This window comes from Anser cygnoides, chromosome 5 (genome assembly GCF_040182565.1).
Source record: "Anser cygnoides isolate HZ-2024a breed goose chromosome 5, Taihu_goose_T2T_genome, whole genome shotgun sequence".
Classification (NCBI taxonomy): domain Eukaryota; kingdom Metazoa; phylum Chordata; class Aves; order Anseriformes; family Anatidae; genus Anser; species Anser cygnoides.
Window position 1 is genome coordinate 37,383,821 of NC_089877.1, and position 19,877 is coordinate 37,403,697.

The 19,877-nt window shown below is 50.7% G+C and overlaps 2 protein-coding genes across 5 annotated transcripts in view; one reads left to right on the top strand and one right to left on the bottom strand.

Annotated features, from left to right (window-relative positions):
- The window catches only part of OSBPL5 (oxysterol binding protein like 5), a 170,491-nt gene that overhangs the window by 5,142 nt on the left and 145,472 nt on the right, over positions 1-19,877 (top strand). The gene's annotated exons all lie outside the window — the stretch shown is intronic.
- On the bottom strand, positions 1,813-4,141 carry LOC136791030 (uncharacterized). Of its 3 annotated transcripts, XM_066998945.1 has the most exons (4): positions 3,656-4,141; positions 3,354-3,449; positions 3,205-3,278; positions 2,204-3,114 (listed from the first exon to the last, which is right to left on the bottom strand). In XM_066998945.1, exons 1-4 carry the CDS (start codon positions 3,985-3,987, stop codon positions 2,960-2,962), a joined length of 657 nt encoding a protein of 218 aa, XP_066855046.1. In that variant the 5' UTR covers positions 3,988-4,141; the 3' UTR covers positions 2,204-2,959. The 3 variants fall into 3 exon arrangements, 1 of the variants encoding a protein (XP_066855046.1); XR_010832111.1 differs by having other exon boundaries at positions 2,206-3,278; positions 3,540-4,141; XR_010832110.1 differs by having other exon boundaries at positions 1,813-3,449; positions 3,540-4,141.

Genomic DNA, 19,877 nt, shown 5'->3' on the forward strand with positions numbered 1-19,877 from the left:
AGGAGCTAGGCGACAACTCAGTCCCCCTGTTTTCTACACCCACTGTCACAGCAGATGGATGGGTGATCTCTCCAGAGCAGCTCATGTCCTCCCTGCTGGTGTAGCTGTTGTCGCCACTTTGATCTGAGTGGGCAGCCCATGGATGGGGCCTTTCTGGGCTGTTTGTGCTAGAAAATGGTACTGATTATGCACAGCTCCTGTCTTTAATGTAAGTTCATTTGTTTACAAAGCATGTGAGTATGTATGCTTCTGTTTCCCTGAACACAAGAGAGAAAAATGAGTTCTCCTCCCTCGCAGTTTTCATGCGATCCTTCCAGGGGCAAGGAGATGCTGGAAGGAAGCGGGGAGAAGGAGAGGAGGGAACACTTATTGATCTCACTTGGGGAAAGCTTCATCAGTAAGATAGCAAACTGTGACCGCTCATAACCTGGTGCAACACTGTCAGCCCCCTGGATGATAGCTTAAAACTCAAGGCAGACAGTGCTTTTCCATACTGTGCATCATTTCTTATGTGTGATAAAGCATTGCCAGCCAAGTGCGTCCAGATGGGCATTGCTCCCTTGATGAAGAAATCATGAAGACATGGCAATGTGTGGGAATCTAGGCTAGAATGTGCTCTCTCATGGAGCGTTGGTGCAGGGTAGAAAGCTGAAAAAATCATTCTCCATGCTTGTAACTGAAGGGAGGGAAAAAGCTTTGGAAAAGATTGTGTAATCATTTAAGTTGCTACCTCATGGAACTTGAATATAAGGCACTTAAAACACTGTAAGAACAAGGAGTGTTTTTTTCCCTGTAGTGAGTTCTGCATATGTTTTATAAATCCAGATGACTGGTACAGGTTTTAGGGAATATGTAATTTGGCATTTGGAAGGTGCTGGTCACTACCTCTGCTCTTAGAGGAGATGGCAGATTTCCTAAATGCAGCTAGCTAAAATGATGTCTGACAGGCTGTTCTGGGCTGTGTGAAAGGGTCGCTCATCTCCTCGGGTTCCTGTAAATTGTTTGAGTTCCAGATCAGGGTAAAATTTTCAAAGTCGACCAAAGTACCTTAAAGCTGCTGACTTCTTAACTTTTAAAAGTGATTTAGGTAGGGGCTTACACTGTTGAAACCTATAACTGCCTTTGCAATGCTTTTCTAGTCTGTCTTCCTTGAAAGAATATAAAGCTATTTACTGAGGAAAAATTAAAAAGGCTAACTTTGGCTATTTCTGACTGCAACCTCATTGAAATGTTATCTGTGAGGAGTAAGATTTGGAAGTGACTTACTGAACTGAGAAGATGGTCAGGAATAGTAATGGGTAAATGTTTTGACCTTGATCATATAAATGATTAAGTTCAAAACAAGTGCTTTTTTCCTCCATGCTTTGTCTCAGGAAAGAAACAATGAAGACTGAGTTATTTTTCCTCTTCCACAATCCATATCAGGAAGGGGAATTTCCTCAAGCAGCTCCATCACAACAGATGAGGGTTTTCCGTTAAATGTTCTTGCCCAGGCTGCAACCAGACCTCATTGCTCATGCCCTTATTGACTAGGGTGGCCCTCAAAGATTAATTGAAACCCGAAAAGATTTACCCCACTTCTTTCCCTCCTTTGCAACGGAGAACTCTGGGTAGCAAGGGGGAGATGTGATCTATGACACCACGGCAGTTTTATTTTCAAGTTTATGTCGTTTGTTGTCTCCAATGTCTGGGAGTCACACTTTCCATCAGGATGTCTCTGAAGTGCCCTGACAGCCCCGCAAGGATGGTGCTTTGTGCGTGAGAGCACAGGTACAAACCATGACCCAGGCAAGCTGGTGCCCTATACAGACAGCCACCGCAGGAGCTTGCAGCGACACAAGGACTGAGATGCAAGGAAGAGAGCGTGCCTTGTAAGCAAGCTCCTTTCGCTGGAGTAATGAGTGGTGCTGCTGCTCCACTGACAGCAGCAGTCCCACCAGCACGGTGGGACAAGAAAAAATTCAGTCTAAGCACTGTAGAGTCCCTGTCAGAGGATTTGTGGACAAAGAAGGAACAAACTGCTGAAAGAGGGAGCACACTGGTTTCCAGACCCACGCCTGCAGGTTCTGGTCTTACATTAGGACACTTAATCTGCTTTGAAATTCTCTTGATGCCAGCATCTGAAGAAGCGGAGGCTGGTGCACTCGCTCCTTGTGCAAAAGGCAGAGCCCCCCGAGGTTTCCCCAAGAAAGGCAGGAGAAAGCAGCCGATGAGGTTGTGAATCAGAATCTTTATTTGAGCGAGGTTTGAGAGAGACGTGGGGTGGGGTGGGGTGGGGTGGCGCGGGGGCGTGCCGAGCTCTCTTTGTCCATAGCCGCGGTCCCCGCTGGTGTGCTTGTAGGACCATGGCCGGGTAGGGACGGGGTCCTTGTGTGCTTCCTGCTCCTCCGGTGGCTGTGGTTGTAGAAAGCTGCACCAGCCTTCAGGTCAGTGGCCGCGGAGGGAGAGGGCAGAGGAGGGAAAGGCCAGTGGCAGACGTTGGTGTGCTCGGGGCTCTGTGATGGGGTGAGAAAGGAAAATGACCCAAAAGAGCAGCCCCAGGCCGTTGCCAGGGTCAGCGCCTGCATCCCTGAGTGAGGCTCTCCCAGCCTCACTCCAAGGCCGTCCATGTCACGTCTCCCTGACGGCCAGGAGATGCCCCTCATAGCCCAAGCATGTCATCTTGTGGCATGCTGTGAGTGGGGTGTGGGTTGGGGATGGCTTATCTGTCCTTTAGAGCATTGGCAGCTCTTCCTTCCAGCTGAGTTCTCAAGGGCGGAGCGGCCAGGAGCGTGCCATGGTCTGGTCCCATCGCTGTGTGTGTCTGGCTTGAATAAGAGAAGGAACAAACGGAGCAGCATCCCCCTGTGACCATGGGCAGCCCCAGGCTATCTGCCCGAGGGTCTCAAGCATCTCACCACGTCCGTTCGTGTTCCCGTCGTCCTGATGGAGCAGTCACTTCTGTCCTGGCCCGATCGTGTCACCTGGCTGCTTGCTGTGGACCGTGGTGGGTGTGGGTTGGGGCGATCTTACCTGTCCTGGAGAGCGTTGGCAGCTCTTCCTTCCAGCTGAGTGGTCGAGGGCAGTGAGGCCAGGAGTGTGCCGTGGTGTGGTCCCATCGCTGTGTGATTGTGGCTGAAAGAGAAGAAGCACCAAACGGAGCAGCATCCCGCTGTGACCACGGGCAGCCCCTGCCTCTGTGCGCGAGGGTCTCGAGCGTCTCACCGAGGCTGTCCGTGTCCCCTCGTCCTGATGGAGCTGTCGGCTGTCCGTGTCCCGTCGTCCTGATGGAGCGGTCACTGCCGTCGTGGCGCGAGCGTGTCACCTGGCTGCTTGCTGTGGACTGTGGTGGGTGTGGGTTGGGGCGATCTTACCTGTCCTGTAGTGTTGACAGCTTTTCCAGCTGAGTTCTGAAGGGGAGAGAGGCCAGGAGTGTGCCGTGGTGTGGTCCCATCGTTGTGTGATTGTGGCTGAAAGAGAAGAAGCACCAAACGGAGCAGCATCCCCCTGTGACAAGAGGCAGCCCCTGCCTCTGTGCCCAAGAGTCTCAAGCATCTCACCATGTCCATCTGTCTCCCGTTATCCTGATGGAGAGGTCCCTCCTGTCCTGGCCCGAGCGTGTCACTGTCCTGCTTGCTGTTAGACTGCGGTGGGGTGTGGGTTGGTACTATCTTACCTGTCGTGGAGAGCATGGACAGTTGTCCGGCCCAGTGCCGGAAAGGAGCGGCCAGGAGTGTGCGGTGGTTTAGTTCGGTCAGTGTCCTGTAGGGCGCTGAGAGGCGTTTGAGGTGAGGGCCTGAGGAGAGAGGAGCTGAATTCCTCTGGTTGAGTTTGTGTCCAGAGCGGAGGCTGGAGCAGCAGGAGCAGGCAGCCGAGCAGCCTCCCCGTCAGCACGGGCAGCCATGGCAGGGCTTGCATGGCCGTTGGGGCCAGCGTTCCGGGGCAAGGCCGTCCCCGCCCCTTTGTGGCACGGGGCACCCGCTGCCTGCTGTGACATGGGCAGTGCATCACTGGGTGGCGGCAGCAGGTGATGCGGAGCCCAGGCCCGGGCCGGGCGGTGGAAAAGGTGCCCAGGTGTGTGCGCAGGGCTGCGGGGCCGTGCCAGGCGGCTGTGGGAGCGTGCTGGGGTCCGGCTGGGGCTGTGCTGCCTGCCCTGCAGAGCTCTGAGAGCTGCCTGCTGAGGGGGCCAGGAGCGTGCCCCAGTTTGGTCCCATCGCTGCCTGTGCGTGCGGCTGGAAGAGGAGAAGCAAGCAGAGAGGAGCCCCCCAGCTGTCCCCCGTTGCCGCGCAGGGGGACACGTCTGTTCCTGCCCACCATGGAAGCACGAAGGAAGAACTGAATGAATAATAAACCTTGAAAAGCCCAAAGCCACGGGTTGTGATTCTGGGGAGGGGAATCAAGTAGTTGTAGCAGCAATTGCAAGAGCAGCTGCTCAGCAAAGGTGAAATGAGTTCATTGAAATGAACTTTATTTCAGCTGAAGAGTAAAGTTGAGGAAAAGCTAAGAAATCCCAAAACTCTACTAAAAATGAAAGCAGCTGAAGTGGTGTCAATTTTATACGTCACTTGCAGGGACGCTTCCCTTAACAGAAAGGATACTCCTAAAGGAAACTGTAAAGGACATTGTGAAGATCAGTCTGACCTTTAGTCTCGGTGTCACCGAAATCGGTCCAATTTTGGGTCAGAATTCTGGGTGACGTCATGCAGGGGGGCTCTGCTGAAGCCAGCGGAGTTCCCCACGCAGTGGTTCCCCAGCCCCAGCGGCAGACGTCAGTGACCTTTGTTGGTCGCTTACAAGGACAAAGTGGCATTTGGCTTCGTTTGACCATAAGTAAATGCACGGAGCTTGCAGAGCAGCTTCCATGTTGCTGCATGAGCTCATCAGGCCGCTGGGAACTTCAGGCCGTGTTCTTGCAGAGAGCCAGGTTAGAATAAAGCAGGCAGTTGTACTGGGGATGATGGAGCACTGCCTGGATGGCCTGCTGCCTCCCCATAAGGAAGAGAAGGCATTTGTACACAGAGTGCCGTGTATTTTCTCCTCCTTTCCCTACCCACAAATAGCAAACGTGTAAGAGGAAGTGAGACGTTTCTTCCCCAAGAAAAAGAGGGGGAAAGCGTGCTGAAGGGCACGGCACGTTGCAGAGAACAGTGACCGAAGCGGAGGCGAGAGAGGCTGCAGCGCGCAGTGGGAGGCACACCCGAGGCTGTCCCACCTGGCCTCAGGTGCCCCTGACCAAAACTGCTGTCAGGGACGTCGCAGCTCTGTGCGGGAATGGTCCCGGCTGTGCCAGCGCGGGGTTTGCTCTGCCCTTGCCCCTCAGGGTGCAGCAGGCTGCGGTTTGCCACGTTCTTTGGCTTTCTCTCTGCAAAAAGGCACGTGTGGCTAGAAGCACGCCTGCTGTTGCAATCCAGTTAAATTTAACTGGAGTTAAATCCCGCTGGAGGCCGGTCACTAGGGGAGTCCCCCAGGGCCCAGTACTAGGGCCAGTTCTCTTTAATGTCTTTATCGATGATCTGGATGAGGGGATCGAGTGCACCCTCAGTAAGTTTGCAGACGACACCAAGTTAGGTGCGTGTGTCGATCTGCTCAAGAAGGCTCTGCAGGAGGATCTGGATAGGCTGGAGCGATGGGCTGAGGCCAACCGTACGAAGTTCAAGAAGGCCAAGTGCCGGGTCCTGCAGCTGGGGCACAACAACCCCAAGCAGCGTTACGGGCTGGGAGATGAGTGGTTAGAAAGCTGCCTGGCAGAGAAGGACCTGGGAGTATTGGTTGATAGTCGGCTGAATATGAGCCAACAGTGTGCTCAGGTGGCCAAGAAGGCCAACAGCATCCTGGCTTGCATAGGAAAGAGTGTGGCCAGCAGGGCTAGGGGAGTGATTGTCCCCCTGTACTTGGCTCAGGTGAGGCTGCACCTGGAGTAGTGTGTTCAGTTTCGGGCCCCTCGCTACAAGAAGGACGTGGAGGTGCTCGAGCGAGTCCAGAGAGGGGCAACGAAGCTGGTGAGGGGTCTGGAGAACAAGTCTTACGAGGAGCGGCTGAGGGAGCTGGGATTGTTCAGCCTGGAGAAGAGGAGGCTCAGGGGTGACCTTACCGCTCTCTACAGGTACCTTAAAGGAGGCTGTAGCGAGGTGGGGGTTGGTCTGTTCTCCCACGTGCCTGGTGACAGGACGAGGGGGAATGGGCTAAAGTTGCGCCAGGGGAGGTTTAGGTTGGATATTAGGCAAAACCTCTTTACTGGAAGGGTTGTTAGGCATTGGAAGGGGCTGCCCAGGGAAGTGGTTGAGTCGCCATCCCTGGAGGTCTTTAAAAGGCGTTTAGATGTAGAGGTTAGTGATATGGTTTAGTGGAGGACTTGTTAGTGTTAGGCCCGAGGTTGGACTAGGTGATCTTGGAGGTGTCTTCCAACGTGGATGATTCTGTGATTCTGTAATGCTCTAAGTAGGGGCCTGGACTTCAGTGGGAGCTGGGACGTGTCTGAGCAGGGTCAGGGCCACAGTCAGGCTGTGACCCTGCCGAAAAGCTCTGCCTCTCCTTGGCTTCTGTTGCAGGGGTCTTTTTGGTCAGCAGCGAGGGTGGGCCCGGAGCTGTTGATGGTCAGCAGAAACGGGGCAAAAAGTTTTCTTCCAGTGACTGCTGCAACCTTCTTGAATGATGAAGGGGGGGAGCAGGATCTGGAGGCTGTGCTGCTGCTTGCACTTGACTTCCCCCCCGGTGCCTCTGCGCAGCACTGCTGCATCCTGCTGCGGGCACCCCTTAGCAGAGAAGCAGCACGTCAGAGGCTCTGCTGGCTGGCAGGCGGGCCTGGGAGTGGAGGATAAGCATCTATCCCAGCGTAAAACAGCCAGCATTTTCCCAAGTGTGTCGTAATTTGCTTGTGGAATTAAGTAGGAAAGCTCACAGAATCCCAGAACGGCCGAGGTTGGCAGGGAGCTCTGAAGATCATCCAGTCGCAGCCCCTGCCCAGCAGGATCACCTGGAGCACGCTGCACAGGATGGCATCCAGGTGGGTTTGGCTGTGTCCAGAGAAGGAGACGCCACAGCCTGTCTGGGCAAAGGATGATGTGAAGTGTCCGAGCGCAGAGCTGCCGAAGCCCTGAGGACCCACCACCAAGAAGATGTTTCCCCCCTCCTATTGGCAGAGCCTACCGTAAGATGAACTGCAGTAAGGTCAGGAGTTCTGGAAACCCGGAATCCCCTGGCAAGACTGGAGGAACTTCCCTGGGCACTGACTGTGCAAGGGGGGCTGCCCACGGTGCCCGCGCAGCCTGCAGAAGGGTCAGGGGAAGCAGGCACCGACCTTAGGGCCTGGGCGAGCTGCTGCAGGTGGGGAGCTCGCTTATGCACAGCCTTGGCTCGGCGCTCCTGGTAGCCAAGGAGGTTTTTCAGCCCCTTGGTCATGGTTAAGCATTTAGTTTTGTTAGGGAATGTCCCACGGAAGAGGGGCGTGTTGTATTCCAAAGCGAAATGCCTTTATCGGAGCTGTGCAAATGAAGTGAGGGCTTCACCTCCGCCTTCTTTCCAGCGGTTGAGAATTCCTTGGAGATGCTTTCCTTTATTAACAAGAGGAGTGTCTGCTCTGCCAGAAGCTGAGAAGAAATAGGCTGCCGATTTCCGGAGGACGGGGTTACAAAAGGCTTTGTGGCTGCCGAGGCACAGTTTCAGGCTTTCCTGCCTGAGCTTCGCAGGTGCCGTGCTTGTCAGGTTGGCTCCTGGACTAAGGTTGTCAAACATCAGCTCTCCCAGTGTGATTTTTTTGCCCCGCGGTTTCCTGGTGGGTCCAGAGAGGGAGCACAGCACCATTACGCTTTTTTATTGGTGCCAGGAGAGGACCAGGTATGCAAACGCAGGTGTGCTGTAAGTTTTTTTGCCGATAAAAGGCCGCTAGGCTCACTGAACTGGACTGGCAAGTACTCTAAAGGCGAATTATTCTACTGAGATGATTTCCAGCGACCTCAGGATTTGCGCCATAGTTAAAGGCAGCAAGGTCCTGAAGTAAATTCACAGAAGTGGAGTTCAGATATTACCTCGGGCAACAGAGCCCAAGGTCTTCTCTTCTGTCTGACAAAAAGCAATCCACTCGTTAGATGGTTCTGGACGTGCCCGGAAAAACCTTCCACCAACAGGAAGCAAACCCTTGAAGACAGGCAATGACATGCCCAAATTCCTTGCTAATTTGGGCACAATGAATATCTTCCTGGCCAGTCTATTGGCTTCCTCTGCCCCTCTCTCTGAAGCCCAGAAGGACTGCAGTGCAGGTTTAATGGACAGTGTTTGTAAGAGGCAACCCAGGTGTTTGAAGCGCGCAGAAAACCCAGTCACGTCCCGTTCTCAGTCCTCAAATTGGTATAAAATGCTGATTGTGAAAGACGTGACATGAAGGTGTAGTTCTGGAGATGTATCCAGAGGTCGGCTCCAGAGCCTTTAAAAGTATTTTTATTCTAATGAGATGCCCGAGGAAGGAGGAGACTGTCTCTGCGGGAGCACAGAGTGCTTAGGAGCTAATGAAAAGGAATCAATACGGAGAATGTCAAGTGACTGCCTTATGCTGTCTGTTAATTTGCTTTGCACTCCTTTATCTTGCCGCCTCCTAAAAGAAGCGGTGATAGAAAAGACGTCTCCTGAAAGCCCAAGGATTTGTTCTTGACAAGCACCTGTTGCTCCCAGTCCCCCGTGGCAGCATTTCATTGTTTGATTGGCAGCACCGGGGCCTCGTTCATCTTTCTTGAGTAATTCCACGGTTTAGTTCTGTGAGGTGCCATTTGTGGTCGTCAGCGTGTTTGGGGCTGGAACGCCGTTTTCTCCCTCTCTGAACAGCTCTTTTGGGGGAAAGAGGGCTGCGGGGAAACTGGGAGCGCTCTGCATGCTGGGGAGCCATTTCTCCCCATGCTGAGGTTGACACAAAAGTTCCCAATGTCCTCAGCCTTTCCCTTTTGGCCTTCCGAGAGGCCCCTGACTCGAGTGCCTGCAGCCGCGGGTTCCCTCCCAGCGCAGGGCTGTGTTTCAGTGCATGGGGCATTTCTGGATGCGCCTCCTACAAGAGTCGGGAGCGTGAGTGTGCAAAAGTAGCGCCGTCCCCTGGGCTTTTGTTTTAAACCTGTCCCAGTTTGTTCCTGGCAGTCAGGTGTGTAAGCAGGAGGTAGCCAAGCTGACTAGGAAGAAGTTGGCCTAAAGTGATCTGTGATGGCCAGCCGTGGCAAGGCTGGTGCGTGCGAGAAACGTGCATCAAAGCTACGAGAGGCGCTTAATTTCCCAGGTCGAAAGCATGGTTCTCTTTGATTTCCAGCAGCGGGGCAGCCCCCCCAGCGGCGGCACGTTGGGTGCGGAGCGCATGTCAGGAAGGGGAGTTTCCTCAAGCAGTTCCATCAGAGCAGATGAGGTTGTGTGTTAAATGTTGTTCCTTCCTTGTGCACATGCGGTCCCTTGGTGAAAGAGGGAGCACACTGGTTTCCAGACCCACGCCTGCAGGTTCTGGTCTTACATTAGGACACTTAATCTGCTTTGAAATTCTCTTGATGCCAGCATCTGAAGAAGCGGAGGCTGGTGCACTCGCTCCTTGTGCAAAAGGCAGAGCCCCCCGAGGTTTCCCCAAGAAGGGCAGGAGAAAGCAGCCGATGAGGTTGTGAATCAGAATCTTTATTTGAGCGAGGTTTGAGAGAGACGTGGGGTGGGGTGGGGTGGGGTGGCACGGGGGCGTGCCGAGCTCTCTTTGTCCATAGCCGCGGTCCCCGCTGGTGTGCTTGTAGGACCATGGCCGGGTAGGGACGGGGTCCTTGTGTGCTTCCTGCTCCTCCGGTGGCTGTGGTTGTAGAAAGCTGCACCAGCCTTCAGGTCAGTGGCCGCGGAGGGAGAGGGCAGAGGAGGGAAAGGCCAGTGGCAGACGTTGGTGTGCTCGGGGCTCTGTGATGGGGTGAGAAAGGAAAATGACCCAAAAGAGCAGCCCCAGGCCGTTGCCAGGGTCAGCGCCTGCATCCCTGAGTGAGGCTCTCCCAGCCTCACTCCAAGGCCGTCCATGTCACGTCTCCCTGACGGCCAGGAGATGCCCCTCATAGCCCAAGCATGTCATCTTGTGGCATGCTGTGAGTGGGGTGTGGGTTGGGGATGGCTTATCTGTCCTTTAGAGCATTGGCAGCTCTTCCTTCCAGCTGAGTTCTCAAGGGCGGAGCGGCCAGGAGCGTGCCATGGTCTGGTCCCATCGCTGTGTGTGTCTGGCTTGAATAAGAGAAGGAACAAACGGAGCAGCATCCCCCTGTGACCATGGGCAGCCCCAGGCTATCTGCCCGAGGGTCTCAAGCATCTCACCACGTCCGTTCGTGTTCCCGTCGTCCTGATGGAGCAGTCACTTCTGTCCTGGCCCGATCGTGTCACCTGGCTGCTTGCTGTGGACCGTGGTGGGTGTGGGTTGGGGCGATCTTACCTGTCCTGGAGAGCGTTGGCAGCTCTTCCTTCCAGCTGAGTGGTCGAGGGCAGTGAGGCCAGGAGTGTGCCGTGGTGTGGTCCCATCGCTGTGTGATTGTGGCTGAAAGAGAAGAAGCACCAAACGGAGCAGCATCCCGCTGTGACCACGGGCAGCCCCTGCCTCTGTGCGCGAGGGTCTCGAGCGTCTCACCGAGGCTGTCCGTGTCCCCTCGTCCTGATGGAGCTGTCGGCTGTCCGTGTCCCGTCGTCCTGATGGAGCGGTCACTGCCGTCGTGGCGCGAGCGTGTCACCTGGCTGCTTGCTGTGGACTGTGGTGGGTGTGGGTTGGGGCAATCTTACCTGTCCTGTAGAGTGTTGACAGCTTTTCCAGCTGAGTTCTGAAGGGGAGAGAGGCCAGGAGTGTGCCGTGGTGTGGTCCCATCGTTGTGTGATTGTGGCTGAAAGAGAAGAAGCACCAAACGGAGCAGCATCCCCCTGTGACAAGAGGCAGCCCCTGCCTCTGTGCCCAAGAGTCTCAAGCATCTCACCATGTCCATCTGTCTCCCGTTATCCTGATGGAGAGGTCCCTCCTGTCCTGGCCCGAGCGTGTCACTGTCCTGCTTGCTGTTAGACTGCGGTGGGGTGTGGGTTGGTACTATCTTACCTGTCGTGGAGAGCATGGACAGTTGTCCGGCCCAGTGCCGGAAAGGAGCGGCCAGGAGTGTGCGGTGGTTTAGTTCGGTCAGTGTCCTGTAGGGCGCTGAGAGGCGTTTGAGGTGAGGGCCTGAGGAGAGAGGAGAGAGGAGCTGAATTCCTCTGGTTGAGTTTGTGTCCAGAGCGGAGGCTGGAGCAGCAGGAGCAGGCAGCCGAGCAGCCTCCCCGTCAGCACGGGCAGCCATGGCAGGGCTGCATGGCCGTTGGGGCCAGCGTTCCGGGGCAAGGCCGTCCCCGCCCCTTTGTGGCACGGGGCACCCGCTGCCTGCTGTGACATGGGCAGTGCATCACTGGGTGGCGGCAGCAGGTGATGCGGAGCCCAGGCCCGGGCCGGGCGGTGGAAAAGGTGCCCAGGTGTGTGCGCAGGGCTGCGGGGCCGTGCCAGGCGGCTGTGGGAGCGTGCTGGGGTCCGGCTGGGGCTGTGCTGCCTGCCCTGCAGAGCTCTGAGAGCTGCCTGCTGAGGGGGCCAGGAGCGTGCCCCAGTTTGGTCCCATCGCTGCCTGTGCGTGCGGCTGGAAGAGGAGAAGCAAGCAGAGAGGAGCCCCCCAGCTGTCCCCCGTTGCCGCGCAGGGGGACACGTCTGTTCCTGCCCACCATGGAAGCACGAAGGAAGAACTGAATGAATAATAAACCTTGAAAAGCCCAAAGCCACGGGTTGTGATTCTGGGGAGGGGAATCAAGTAGTTGTAGCAGCAATTGCAAGAGCAGCTGCTCAGCAGAGGGAATTAAAATGAGTTTTATTTCAGCTGAAGAGTAAAGTTGAGGAAAGACTAGGGAGAGTTCTTTAAATGAAATGTTTTGCATAGTTTGGGAAAATATCACTGAAGAGTAGGTCTACTTATATGATTTGAGGCGAGGTGAAATTGTTTTAAAATTGTGCAGTTCAATTGATTGCATAGGAGGATGTTATTTTTTCCTGGTTGTGAATCTGCAGTTCATTGCTGCTTTCTCTCTCTGTCTTTTTTTTTTCTAATTCCTCTTTCCCTCCTCCTCGAGCAGAAACCAGGAGTGCATCTCCATGAGTGCCTCCAGCTGTGCATGGCTGTGTTTCAGTGCATGGGGCATTTCTGCAGGCGCCTTCTACAAGAGTCGGGAGCGTGAGTGTGCAAAAGTAGCGCCGTCCCCTGGGCTTTTGTTTTAAACCTGTCCCAGTTTGTTCCTGGCAGTCAGGTGTGTAAGCAGGAGGTAGCCAAGCTGACTAGGAAGAAGTTGGCCTAATGTGAGCTGTGATGGCCAGGTCTGGCAAGGCTGGTGCATGCAAGAAATGTGCATCAAAGCTACGAGAGGCGCTTAATTTCCCAGGTCGAAAGCATGGTTCTCTTTGATTTCCAGCAGCGGGGCAGCCCCCACAGCAGCTCCACCTTGGGTCGAGCCCTCAGGTGTTATCCAAAGGCCCAGCTTTGGGGACTGAGGTGTTTGTATCAGCCTACCCTCTTGCCGGACAGTGACAACACTTTTGGCTTTAACAAAAGGGGTAGCTTCTGAGTATGGGGAGGGTTTGTCATGTGTTTTTTTCCTGTAAAAAAAATCAACAGGAATTTTCTGGTTTAGAAAGTAGGAAGTTGACTGTCTTGGTTGGAGAGTGACAAATAATAGCATACAAAGGAAAAACAAGATGAGAATATATCACAATGAGTAACTGAGAAACATATATTCAAATCTAGTTTTACTACTTATATACACATTTTAATGTGAATTTCTTAGTTGTTGTTCCAGTTCTTCTGTGTTCCAGAAGTTGGTGTGCTGTTCTTCACAGAACTGGGTGATGTTAAGGTGTAAGCTTCCTCTAACAGGTTGTTGGCTGATCTCGGCTCCAGTTCACTGAGAGTGGAGCACATACTCAAGTATTTTGCTGAACTGCAGTATTTATGATTTAGACGTGCAACATCTATTCTGATATTTCCAGTAATAAGGGTCTAAGAATATCTGGTCAGCCTGAATAACTCCTAGCAATTACCAGCTGCTGCATTTATTTGTGGAATTGCTTCATACCATTCATTAAGCATCTTTTAATGTCGTGCATGAGATTTGCTGCATTTTAGCTTTTGTCCTCAGAATTTGGGCTGTATTTTGTCCTCTGGCTCCCCTGGAAACATTGTCAGCTGATGGGAACCCAAGCAGGAACTGGCTGAGAAGACAAATTCCCTTTGTCATAACACAGTACAGTGTAATTTCTTGGTAAAAGATAACACCATTTGTCCTACCAGCTCACTGGCAGTAGCAATTTACTTCTCCACCTTGAAGTATCTGATTTTGTCATCTTACACCTATTTTATACCAGTGTAGTTTATAAGAGCCTTAGCAGACTTTTGATTTAGGCACAAGGACAGCAGTGTGATTAAACTCACCTTGATTTTAATCAGAACGAAGCCTGTAGTTAAAGCTAATTTTGTACTTAGATATGCAACTGAAGATTATTTCTTCATTGATTTATGCAAGGGGAAAATTGAGCCCACAAATACATATGGAATAAGGCAGGTATCTATTTTCTGAGATTCCATTTCTTGTCTCCTCCTCTTTTTCCCATTTTTCTGTACTGAAATAATATCTTTTTTGGATTTCCAAAGACTTGATGATGGTGTTTTCTTTAGCTAAACTGGTGTCCCCAGATTTATGCCAACAAATTTAATCCATGTGCTTTCCATCTTTTCTTAACAATCTCGCTAGACCTACAGTAGCTGTTAAAGCAGTTCTGCTGCTAAAACTTATATTTAGCTTTGCCTTTTTTTCGACATCTCTTTTGGAAAGATTGATGTCTGCAGATACTTTTAAGCTTTAAATCTTTGAGTTTCTTCAGGCCTCATAATTAGAGATGATGGGGCAGTTACCTCTGTCACGGAGCCTCTGCAGGATGCCCCAGGTGCTTGCAGCCACCTCCTCTGCTCTGTAGATGGGGGTAACAGGGGGAGCCCAAAGCCTTTGGGCTTTCATGGCTCACTGGTGTTGGAGCATTTTACCTGCTTTATTTATTTACCACAGCTCCAGTGTTTTCCAAGGTGACCAGGAGATCTGCTTAGCCATGCTGATGGGTGTCAATGTAAATGGTACTTTCAGCCCACTACTGCTGGGATAGCTGTCCCACCGTCCCCTTGCTGCTAGCAGAAGAGGCCCTCTTGCTGGCAGTTGCAGTAGAGCAGCTGGGACTTGAACAAAGCCCAGGAAACAATTTTTCAGTTCCTTTCCAGGGCTGGTGCTTTGCTGAGGAGTTAGCTGGCTTTGTGGCTACTCCAGGCTGGTAATAAAGCCTTATTGCAGGAGGTGGGGAGTCCTTCCCCGAGCCAGGCCAGTCTGCAGTCCCTCACAATCAATAACTGTGTAGAAAATAAAGATAACCTTGCCCAGCAGTCACTGGATTACGGTAATCAGGACACTTCATTCACCCCTTATCTTGAAGCATATAAAAAACACACTGCATTTCCTGTTGAGCAGCGATAGCGGATGGCAAATATTAACCTAAAAGGTGTAACTCCATAACAGGCCCTCTGGCACACCACACAGTCAGTCACACTGAGCGCCCTTGTAATTCTACCCCAAGTCCCAGTGCTTTGCACCATGCCCTTGAGCTATATGATAGTATCTCTGCAAAGAGCTCCTAAAATATGAGCAGAATACGCATTGACAGCCAAACACCATGTGCCAGTGGCACACACTTCACCGGGTCCAGAGTGAGCAGAGGCAGCTCGGTCTGTTCCCTGCCCAAGGTGAGCGCATCCCCGCAAGCAGGGCAGGGAGGCACTTTGCACCTAGAAAGAAAATGTGTGGAGACCTTTAGTACAGCTGGGAGCAATTTTTAAAGAGGGCAAATGTTAATCTTACTCTTTTGTATTGGAAATGTTCTGCTCTCAAGAGCTGCTTTCATTCTGCATCTGTACAGAAAGAACCCAACAGGTTGGGGCCCCAGTCTGGGCCAGGTTGCCTCAGTATCCCTGGTGAAGAACAATCAGAAGATCATCTCTCTTTCAAGTGAAAAGGCTGTAAAATATTCTTGCTGAGCAATTCTTACTGTCACAAAGACTTACAGTTTATGTGGTATTTGTCTTTTAACCCTGAAAGACTGGCTGACAGCAAACTGTGTTCAAATGTGCAGTAAGCTCTGATACACTGAAAGAACACAATACTCAGGAAATTCTCTCTGTGGCTTCCCATAGATAATCTTGCCTAAGTAATAAAAAATCAGGCTTGTACCCAGAATATGTATTTAGGGATTCATAAGAGGGGAATTCATAAGAGGGGATTCATTGAAAGGGAAGTGGGGAGGTTTTGAGGGTCAGTGTTCTCTTCAGTGCCCAAACCAAGAGCCCCAGCAAGAGGACAAATCCCAGACTCAGCCCCATCTATTTAGCAAGAGCTCACCTACTCAGGACCCCAGGCAGTAATTGATGCTGATGGAACAATTTATGTGTGCAGTGGTGAACACAAACACCTACAACCCTACTCTTTGGGACTAGAAACAGCAGACAGGAAAAAAGAATGTAGAGGTTTGTACTTTGCTCCAGGGCACACAGTGAGCAGAAGCACACAAGGAATTCTCTTCTCTTTTTGCAGGTTTATGGCAGCGTACTTAATATCTTGTAAGTTTAACACCTAGACAGAGGTCAGCTTTTGCCTGCTACCGAGAAGAAATAAGGGGACAGCATAATAACAGAATAACAGCATAGCTATTCTTTGGTCCTCTGTTCGTTTTAAACTATGCATGATTCATGGGTTGCATTAGCATCCCTCCATCAGAAGGGCATGGATCATTTATACACCAGTGTAGAGGAGGTTGTGAGTTGTGAGTGACAACTTTCTGCTTCGATTACAAATCACGTTGTTTATGTTGCATACTGCCAACCTTGTTGGTGGCTTTCAGCTGTGCAGCACTCCCATTTATAACAAGTAAATTCTCCAGGCTCTGATGTGTCATGCCTGCTACACCTCCTTTACAGGGAATCTCTACTGCTTCAGGAAAATGAGTGCTGGTGAAAGCAGCCAGTGCTGGGCCAGCATACAGAAGGAGTTATGCAGAGTAGCTTAATTCGTCAACATGCTAGAGCAAGTCATGCTAATGTACTGCTAGTGCTGCCCTGCCGCCTTCAGGAGTGCAGTATCTGTGGCAGCATCGCCTTACTGCTCGTTGCCCTGGCTAGAGGGGATGGATGCCTTTCTCCTGGCTCACCTTTTGTTCAGGTCAGAGGAAAGCACGCTGTGTGCCAAACCTGAAGACTGTCACAGATTTTAAGTCTTTTTTTTCATCCACTGTGTGTTCTTTCTGCAAAGCAGTCGGTGGCCGCACAAGGTGTGGAGAACTGTAGCCCAAGGTGCCTGTTTTGATATTATGTTGTAGATCAGTAAATTAAACAGGACAGGCAGACTGAAAATGCCAGAAAATTCCGAGTGAATTATTGATGGAGCACAGAGATCAAAGGTAAATTTCCTTGAGATGCACTATGCATGTAGGAAAATCAGATGTTCTTTCTGTTCTGAGTGGCTATAAATTTGTACGTTGTCACCCAGCCTGTGGCTGTACATGCATGAACGCTCACGGTGCTTGTTGGCAAACACAGTCTCTTTCTCAGATGAGCTCCAGCCTGTTCAAGGGAGCTAATATCCTGCCTAGCACAGCCTGCTATTCTTCCCTGAGAGTGTACCAGGAGGAGTTTTCCTCTGCGGCTGGGAATCCTCCCCCTTTGCCCCTTTGCTCTGCAACTGGAGTTGCACGGGAATGGGAGCAGCAGCCCAGCCCTTTACAGTGCTTCTGTCGCAGTGAAATGCAAGCGTTACACCTTGGGGTTCACACCACAGCTGCTTTAAAACTTGCCGTCAAGCAAAGATAGATGAGATCACTCTCACTAAGAATAAAATATTTTAATATAAACTTCCACCTTCATCTTCATTGCTCTTACTGTGAGGATCTAGCTCTTTAAGTGTAACACCCCCCCACCCCCCCACCCCATAAGCAATTTCAATAAATGAATGCGTGTTGGGAGAAGTGAAATCTTACAGATTTGTGGCCATCTGGGACTCATCTCCAATCCAGTCTCTGGAAAGATCTCACTTTTCAGGGTGCTGTATAAGGCAGCAGCAGCGTACTTGGCTAACGTTTCTTCTGTGTTCACCATTTCTTGGGAATGGGCTCCCAAATATCTCACTTGACTCCTGTGCATAGATAAAAGCAGCTGCAGAAAACCTAAGATTGGCTTGGTAATTTTAGTCCCAGAAGGTGTCACTGAAGAGCCAGGAAGGGTGCAGCTGAAGAGTTTGTGCCTGCAAATGGGGTCCTAACTGCAGCCTCGTGAAGAGAAGCCTAAAGAAGATTAAAAGCAATTAGGAGCCAGGGATTCCTCTGGCTACCTGGAGACTGGAGATCTGAAGTTTTTTGCATCAGAGAATGAATACCCAGAAACTGCCAGTGCTGTGTTATTCCTCAGCGAAGCAATACTAAGAGCTCTAACAAAACTAAATGATTCTTGAGTGGTGGTAGGAAGAGGTTCATGGGTTTGGAAGTCATTTTTGGAACGTATCTTAAAGGAGTATGTTTGCCTTCTTGTTCAGCATGTTACAGAGCACCACCATCATGATTTTTGCAACGTCTTTTTTTGCAAAGTCTAGGTCCTCAGGATGGAAGGAAGAGCTGGGTCTGTGCAAAGATGATTCCTCTTCCTAAAGAAGACTTCCTTGTGCAAGGAGATGAGTTGGTGATCCCCAGTCAACAGACTTGAAGTGCTCACACAGACCTCGGTGTCTTGGCTCACACTCAGTGCCTGTGATGCATTATCCACAGGCACTGAACTGGCACAGATTTCCTAGGGATGGAAGAGGCCTCAAGGAGCTCACAATGTGAATTCAACCAAGAATAACAGTTTGCACGCTGCCAGCTGAAAGTCCTTTTCTCCACTTGGGAAAGGCAGTTTGAGTTACTGTTTGTAATGATCTTTTGTCCAATTTTAAGTGTCGTATGAGACTTGATCGGATACATAAAGCAGAGATATTTAGGGTACCTGCCTCAGTGATGGGTGTTGGAAGGAAATCTATCATTATTGCAGCCAGAGTGGAACACCTCTCAGTATTAAATACCCTGCTTTAAGCCCGTCCCTTAACTCCTGAATACCAGGCTGTGAACTGATGTGGGGGTAAGATTATCCTGTACCAGCCCACTGTGGGTTTTTATTTCCTTCCCCAGAAACATCTGCTGCTGTCTGAGGCAGGATAATGGACTGGGTGATGGCATCCCTGTTGCCTTCCCTCTGCTTTAAAGAGGCGAGTGTCTTAGCAGCTCTTTTAAGTTATTGGGCTGGTACATATCTAGCCAGTTCTCCACTCTTCAGGGTCCTGAAGCGGCAGATCTCATCCTTTCCCCTCTATTTCCAATTGCATGCCCTCAGCTGAGTTGGTTTATCTTGCCTATAACTTAATACACCGCAACTTGGTGTGACCTCTCCTGCCAGCAGACATGGCCAGGACATGAAACAACAATGCAAGAGACATCATTAACAGATGGGTACCTCCCCATTGGAAGCTTTGCCATGCAGCTTTTTGTAATATTTTAAAATCTGACTTATTGTTGACTTTCAGGTAAAGAAAAAAAGGTTGGGGACTCTTGGAAATTCCTCCTTGACTTAGAGAGCTATGCTAGGTTCATTGTTCAAGAAGACTTCAAAGGTCTCAAGGAAGGGATATAAAAATAGTTTTGAATTCCCTGAAAAGTTTGTCTTCCTATTTGATAGAAGCCACTCAAAAGTTCACTGTACTGAAAACTGAAATGCTTTTGCTAACTTCCTCTTCCCTAGTTAAATCACCCAGTGGCTGCAAGTGCATGTAATGGCAGAAATATACTCACAAGAATGTGTAAGAAAGAAACTTTGCTATTGTTGTTGCTTCAATAAAAACCAAACAACCTGGAAAACCCAGTGTCACTGTGCTAAAAAGATCTGTGGTCACACACTAAGATGATCCAACAGATGAGGGTTGCAGGTCTCAGTGCTGGAATTTTGCCATTTAATCTTTCCTTTGGCAGATTAGTGTGGAGATTACATAGCCACCGTGCATTGTTATCCACTGAAGTAAAACCTGAGTTTGTTCACCCGTCTTCCCCACTTTTATTTATCCATTTTTTATTTCAGCCACTAATCTGCTAAGGATTGCAGCCTTTAGCTCAGGGTTATCAGAATGGCATTGTGAGTGGAAAACATCTGTTTCAGCTTTCAAGCATTAATCACTAGAAATGGAGTGTGAAATGGAAAGAAGAGTTAAATGCACATTTGATTCTGAACACTCTCAGAGAAAATATCTTTCAGGATCTGACCAGAGGGAGAGTTTTGCTGCGCTATAGCTGGGCTTGCCAGGACAGCTTGCATGAAAAGCCAGCCATATTATCTGACAGAAATTCTCCCTCTTGCAGCTTGTCCAAATAAAACCTTGTCCTATATATTTTTAAAGAAATGTTTTGTTTTGTTTTGTTTTGTTTTTAAAAAAAAAGCCCCAGAGCAGTTTGGGTTGGTTGTAGTTACTAGAGTGTGGAGAAAAGCAAAGCTTCTCTTCCCAGGCTTTCTGTGCTCCAGTCTCTGTCTCCAGCCCTGAGCAGCTGCAGCTTTGTGCTGCAAATAGGTGGCTGTAGCCAGGCTTTTCAGGGGGTGGGGGGCAAGAAAATATAACAGGGACCAGGAACAATCCTGCACTCTTGGACCAAGACCCAGTGGGCTGACTTAATAGGTCTTTTTCATTTGAAGTTTCTGGGTTTTCACAAAGCATGGCATTTGGTGAGTAGCTGCACTGTTTTTTTAACTGGTCTGGCATGCCTCATGGTAGCT